The sequence below is a fragment of the Oculina patagonica genome, chromosome 4 (genome assembly GCF_052425735.1).
Source record: "Oculina patagonica isolate OP01 chromosome 4, crgOcupat, whole genome shotgun sequence".
Taxonomy (NCBI): domain Eukaryota; kingdom Metazoa; phylum Cnidaria; class Anthozoa; order Scleractinia; family Oculinidae; genus Oculina; species Oculina patagonica.
The window spans coordinates 44,072,651-44,080,030 of NC_135761.1; the positions used below are offsets into that span (position 1 = coordinate 44,072,651).

General features: G+C 35.4%; 1 protein-coding gene across 1 annotated transcript in view; it reads left to right on the top strand.

Annotated features, from left to right (window-relative positions):
* LOC144652488 (uncharacterized) overlaps positions 1 to 7,380 on the top strand; it is an 81,007-nt gene that overhangs the window by 56,264 nt on the left and 17,363 nt on the right. Inside the window, exons 12-13 of the mRNA XM_078512503.1 lie at positions 4,916 to 4,987; positions 6,510 to 6,581. Of these exons, the coding sequence (XP_078368629.1) occupies positions 4,916 to 4,987; positions 6,510 to 6,581 (144 nt within the window). The remainder of the gene's footprint in view (positions 1 to 4,915; positions 4,988 to 6,509; positions 6,582 to 7,380) is intronic.

The window sequence follows — 7,380 nt, forward strand, 5'->3', positions numbered from 1 at the left end:
TGAACTCGGCACGCTTGTGACATGTTAGAAGGCTTAAACCCAGGGCCTCCGGATTACAACACCAACGCTCAAAACCACTCTGCCTCGCGGCCTCCTTGTTCCACATGACTACGCTGCCTCCTTTTTCCAACTGATTGAAAATTAATGGGACTGTGCATTAAAAAAAATAACATAATTTATGTTTGAGAAGGACCTCGCTAGCTTAACTAAGTTACAAGAGCTGGTTTTGAAGTGATAACGCTATATGTTATAAGAACATGTACATCCCTTTTTGTTTGTAGCAGAATGCATTGTTTAAGGTTTACTAATTATACCTTTTGGTTTATCTACATATTTTAAGCAGATAACTATATTAACTTTTAGAAGAATTTGGCAATTTAAGTTAGTATTTTGTTGTAATCATACTTTCATTTACCGATGGCCTCCCTTTTAATGTTCTGTTTTTGTTTTTTTTGATGTTTTTTGTTGTTGTTGTTGTTGTTTCTTTGTTTCGTTTTTTGGTTTTCAGCGAGCTGCAAAGGAATGCAATTACAAATCTTCCTGCTGGTGTTTTTGACGATTTGAAGTCCCTTTCGTATTTGTAAGCCGATTACGTTATTTTAAGTGTCGAGTGCTTCCGTAACTGAATAACTTACTTGTAAATTAGGCCTCTTTTCCGTCTATAAGATGGATGAGTTATTTGCTGGAAAGCAAAGAGAAGAAAATTTGTCTGTTTACTAGGCCGTAAAATGTGCTTTGACTGTTTACTCGACCTTATATTGAAATTTTTCCTCACAAATAACAAAGTTTCACTCAACCGCAAGCAAAAGTAGACATACGAAAATTTGGTCTTTTTCACTGTATTTATGGTCTTGTTTCTATACTAGTGTAACCCCGTATTTTTCCAGTGTTAACCTTCTTTAAAACAGCCATAGTTTAAAAGGAAATGAACGAGACATTATTGGGTGGGACGGTTTCGAGCCCTGGCCCAGCTTCGAGTCCACTGCGTTGTGTTCTTCGGCAAGACACTTCATGCTTCGGAAAATAATAAGCTCCGGTCGATGGGCCACTAGGCACCTTTGATTAATCTAAACTAGTGTAACCCTGTAATAACAGCTAGCCAAAAAAAAAGAGAATAAACTTGACATGATCTGGTTCTTTTTGTTTCATATTTAATACTTTCTGTCTTTCTACAAGGAATTTACGTCAAAACAAGATAAGCACTTTGCTGCCTGAGGTGTTTAGAAATCTTAATAGATTGAAGACAATGTAAGTGCTTTTAATTATTTTTTTCCCGTAGGTGGACAATTCATTCATGATCCCTGGCACAAACAAAAACTACATATTTTAACCAACCTGATAATGTACCTGCAAAAATTCACCTCAATAATTCCGAAATTGAGTACAACAAGTCGAAATTGTTAAATCAATTGAGGACAATTACGAAAACACGACAAAATAATACGTTCTGATAACATGATAACGTTTTAGTCGCAAAAGTTTCATTATAAGGCCCACATTTTACACTCACTCAAGCTTTTCAGGCAGTTTATTCCGAGCTCCCCAAAGAGTAAAATGGGTCTTAATTTTATCTCATAATTAGGGACTTGAGTATCAATTTAATACAAAATCTTGAAGTGGACATCTTTCATCAGCTGACTCTTCTGGAATCACTGTAAGTGGCGTGTTTCTTTTTGTGTTTTTGAGATAACAAAGCAGTGTTTCGTTATAAATATAAACTTCAAGGCAGTCAACTAGAATTTTGGATTCATTTCTTAAAAACAGACTCGCCGACTTAAGATTACGTTGCATTGTTTTATTTGCCTTCATTTTAAAATAATGTGAATGGATTGATCCTGATTGGTTGAGAAATGATTGCAGTTTATTCAACGAGATCTTTTGGTATGATTTTTTTTAGGAATTTAGCAAACAACAGCATCGAGAAAATACCAGCCGGCCTATTTCAAGAATCAGCTCTACTAAGACACTTGTAAGTTTCGCTAAAGGTATCAAATTGACAATATGTTTTGTTGAATGATTATGTCCTCTCGTCACAAACCTTTCCTTTAAAGACAATTGCATCCTCCATGCACTGCGCGCCCAGCCCGAACACGTTCAGCTTACTCAAGTTTTTTAAGCAGTTTATCTCGAGTGCCCAAAATACACTATTTTTGGTCAGGAAAAGATTATGAAACCAATTAGTTTTCACGGCAAACTACATCAAGGGGCATCTAATGTAAAAGCGGGCTTTAATTTTATCTCATGATTAGGGACTTGAGTATCAATTTAATACAAAATCTTGAAGTGGACATCTTTCATCAGCTGACTCTTCTGGAATCACTGTAAGTGGCGTGTTTCTTTTTGTGTTTTTGAGATAACAAAGCAGTGTTTCGTTATAAATATAAACTCTAAGGCAGTCAACTAGAATTGTGGATTCATTTCTTAAAAACAGACTCGCCGACTAAAGATTACGTTGCATTGTTTTATTTGCCTTTTATTTTAAAATAATGTGAATGGATTGATCCTGATTGGTTGAGAAATGATTGCAGTTTATTCAACGAGATATTTTGGTATGATTTTTTTTAGGAATTTAGCAAACAACAGCATCGAGAAAATACCAGCCGGCCTATTTCAAGAATCAGCTCTACTAAGACACTTGTAAGTTTCGCTAAAGGTATCAAATTGACAATATGTTTTGTTGAATGATTATGTCCTCTCGTCACAAACCTTTCCTTTAAAGACAATTGCATCCTCCATGCACTGCGCGCCCAGCCCGAACACGTTCAGCTTACTCAAGTTTTTTAAGCAGTTTATCTCGAGTGCCCAAAATACACTATTTTTGGTCAGGAAAAGATTATGAAACCAATTAGTTTTCACGGCAAACTACATCAAGGGGCATCTAATGTAAAAGCGGGCTTTAATTTTATCTCATGATTAGGGACTTGAGTATCAATTTAATACAAAACCTTGAAGCGGACATCTTTAATGAGCTGACTCTTCTGGAATCGCTGTAAGTTTTTGTTTCTTTTTGCGTTTTTTATATAACAGAGCAGTTTTACGTAGTAAACATAAACGTCAAGGCATTCAAATAGGATAATGAATTCATTTTCTTAAAACACACTCACCGACATTGATTACATTGCATTGCTTTATTCCTTATTTATTTTATATTATATATACATGGATTGATTCTGATTGTCCAAGAAAGGATTGCAGCTTTCGTGTAACAAGAGTGCAAAAATATGTAACTTTCTCTGATTCAACAAGATCTTTTGGTACCTATTTAGAAATTTGGCAAACAACAGGATCAAGGAAATACCAGCAGGCTTATTTCAAGGAACAGCTCTATTGATACACTTGTAAGTTTCGCTAATATTAACAACTTAGCAATACTTTTTGTTAAATGATCGTCTCCTCTTGTCACAAACGTTTCACTATAATTACAAACCCTATTGCATCCTTCATGCACTGCGCGCAAAACTCGTTCAGCTTACTCAAGATTTCCAGATGGTTTATCTCGAGTGCCCCAAATACACCTTTTTATTGTCATGGAAAGGTAAAAAAAAAAACAATGAGTTTTCGCGGCAAACTACGCCAAAGGGTATTTAGAGTAAAAGTTGACCTTTAATTCTATCTCACAATTAGGGACTTGAGTATCAATTTAATTCAAAATCTCGAAGCAGACATCTTTCATCAGCTGACTCTTCTGGAATCACTGTAAGTGGCTTGTTTCTATTTGTGTGTTTGACGTACCAAAGTAATTACGTTAAACGTCGAGGCAGTCATCAAGGAAGGGCAACAACTTTTTATGTTTCCATCCTCCTACAAGAGACTAGCTGACCTCAGGCAAATCAGATTAATCCTATTCAAACCGGGCTTTTTTTAATCTTTTCAGACCGGGGGTGGGGGCAATTCCCCCCTCCCCCCCCCCCTGTAACTTCCAGAATATTAAAGCAATCACACTGAAACTTACAGGATATATTGTATGTCCGAAAATCTAAGTTTTGGTATACGTAACGTGGGATGATGACGTCACATCACGTGACAATTTCATCGTAAGGTCAAAACAGCCGCCATCTTGGATTTCGAAATCTTTCCAAAACGTCAGAGATTCGCCCAAAATTACTGCAATGTACTTAAAACCAATAAAACGTTTAAAAGTTTGGCAGCGTTTGGTTGCATATTGAAAAAGTTTTTTAACGTTCAAAGTCAGCGCGGGCCGAGGGGGGGGGGGGGGGGGGGGGGGGGAAGAAAGTCGGCAATTTTCTTTGAATACATAGCAGTGCCTGGAAACGGTGCGAGTCTATGTCAATCAAGTCGTTCCTAAGAAAGACGTCAAACCAAAGTTTTTGTTTTCTCAGAAAGATTCAAATATCAATGACTGCGTGCATGTGAAATGCGTATAGTCGCGGTGTTTGCGTTTGATGTTTTACGCCGCTGAGATGTTTTTGGAATTTTTCAGCCAGATTTCTCACCTAATTTCTCACGTCACTGAGAATGTTTTGACGGCGTGGAAAAACAAGCGAAAAAATTGTCACGGTTGAAATTTAACAACCAAAAACTGGGAAATATTTTCAGAACCATTGGAGTTATTTTTAATTAGTACAATTCAATAGCCTTATTTTGCCAGACTGGTCACCGTTATCACTGTTTGTTCTTTTGATGTCCGAAAGACTTCAAAATAGCAATCAAATATGTGCACGGTGAAGACCAAATCATGCGAACTAAACAATGAACTTTGTCAAACTATTCACTACGCCCTTACCAACCATTGGATAGCTACTGCGCAGTCTCGGTTGCCCGGTACCGCTATGATTACTTTTTGAGTCGTGTAACAAAGGAAGTTTCTTCCCTCCCTGGCGCACTTTTAAAACAGTTAATTTGGTAAAGTATGATTGATGGAAAGTAAATGATGCTTTGACATTTCTCATTACAGGAGACTAGAAGGCAATGAAATCGCTTACATCTCACGTGACATCTTTAAAAATCACAAGGAGCTAAGGCAATTGTAAGGACCATTTTGTTCTAACTATGTGTAGTGCAAAAGAAGAACATTCTATGCCTAAACCCCATAAATAATCCAAGGCGACAGAATCCCCTCTTTTGGATCCTTGTTTCTGTTGGTGTTGCTGTTGTTTGTATGTTTGCTTGTTTGTTTTTTAATTTGGTCATATGTTTTTAAAAATTGATGACAAAAGTTGGAATTGGTTGACGTCGCCGATTGTTTTTATATTTTTTCCCCGTGGGTGTGTAAACGTTGTTTTACATTGCGTTAGCACCTAAAAAGATGTCAATATCAATAAATAAAACCGTTTTGTCTTCTGATTCGTATGTAACCCGTGTCATGAAAGTTTTAATTGACAAATTTCCAGTGAAAAGTCTTTAAAAGGAGGCTCGATGTAGTTTTTTTAGCCGAAGGGTGGTTGTTTTGAAAATTAAAATTACCTAGGAAGCCAATGTTCGATTTTTGCCAAAATACACCATAATGATCAAATATGACCAAATTTTAATTTTTTACCTGTCACTTAGTCACAACGGTTACCATAGCAACGATTGACGTTTTCTTTTGTTCTCAAACAAGCTTGATTTTCTCGAAATCTAGATTGATTCTTGGTGTTTATTTTTTGATATGTTAAAGTTTAGTAGATTGACTAACTGTTGACAAAATTTTAGAAAAATTTGTAAGAGAGTTTTCAAGTAAATCAAGAATGAAATTTTCAGAAAAACACTGTTTTAATATAAAATAGGCGCTTTAAAATTGTTGCGTATTATTTGAGCACAGTTACCCTCACTGAAATATAAATACTTACACCATGAAAGACCATTAACTAAAAGCGAAAGACTTTTTGCTCTAATTTGTTAAAATATATCAACTGCCGATTGTAAGAAATTATAAGAAAACACCGAAAACTTCATTCTTGATTTACTCTAAAACGCTCTTACAGATTTTCTTAAAATTTTGTGTACAGGTAGTAAATCTACTATACTTGAACATATCAAAAAAGGAATACCAAGAGTCAATCTAGATTTCGAGAAAATCAAGCTTGTTTCAGAACAAAAGAAAACATCAATGGTTGCTATGGTAACCTTTGTGACAAAGTGATGGGTAAAAAATTAAAATTTGGTCATATTTGATCATTATTGTGTATTTTGGCAAAAATTGAACATTAGCTTCCTAGATAATTTTAATTTTCAAAACGACCACCCTTCGGCTAAAAAAACTACATCGAGCCTCCTTAATAGGTCATTCCAGAGTTACCCTTTGCCTATATTTCAAAACGAGTCTACGTGGGAAACCATTCATATGAAAATGATTTTCACCTACAGGCCCATTTTCATGCAAATCAAACTCATTTTTATTTGAAAGGTTTTGCACGTAGACTTTCTTTTAATCACAGGCAAAGGGCAACTAGGAAATGGCCTATTAACTCACCCTTTCTTGTTTTTGCTGATATCTCTATAGGTTACAATAAATATTCATACTGTATAGACATTTAAAACTGTCAGTTTGCTCAATTGATTTTGTTTAGGGATTTGATGAATAACAAGCTTTCTTTCCTTGAGGACGGACTTTTTCAAAATAACACCAAGCTCGAGAAATTGTGAGTGTACAGCAATAATGCAGCAATAACTTCCTGTTTACTTAACAAATGGTGATGTAGCTTCGTGGTAGTAAAAGAAATAAAACTGTAGAAGTGGTTAAAAAGAACATCGAAACCTGCAGTTGCTGGCTCATCACTGTCACTTTAAGGCAATGCATGTACATGTTGCGGTTAATTTTTGATTCCAGTTATTTATTTTTTTTTTTTTTTACTATTTATTTTTTCCTAACTCGTTGGTTTTCCTAAACTAAGAAAATAATGGGGTTAGGGTATGGTTGAATTCATTATTTTAAAAAAATAGTGGTCACCGTATGTTTCCTGCGTGGCAAAGTGAATAAGGGGTTGGACAGCAAATCCAGAAGTTAAGAGTTTAAAATAAGTGCAAGTAAGCGGAGGGTGTAATTTGCAGGTTGCAGCTTGCAGCTTGCAGGTTGCAGGTTGGACTTATGCTCTTATAAATGTACGTGCAGGCTATGAACAATATAAAATAGAGTTGATTGGGCCGAACCTTTCCCTTTAACTTAAGTTGGTATCGGCTAGAGAAGACAGAAAACATGAAATAGAAACGTCAACTTTATTATTACAGTTTATTACATTTCAATATTTACTTTTTAAACAATCGGCACTTCTTTGAATACCTTAGAACTTGGACTTGTTATTGAAAAAATAGAAGATTTAAATTCACGATAATAATTGTTGCTGTTGTAACCCTGTTGATCTCGATATTAATTATCATTAAAGTATTTAAATTACCCGAACATTTGTGTAAATTTACTTTGCTGACGAATACCATAACATC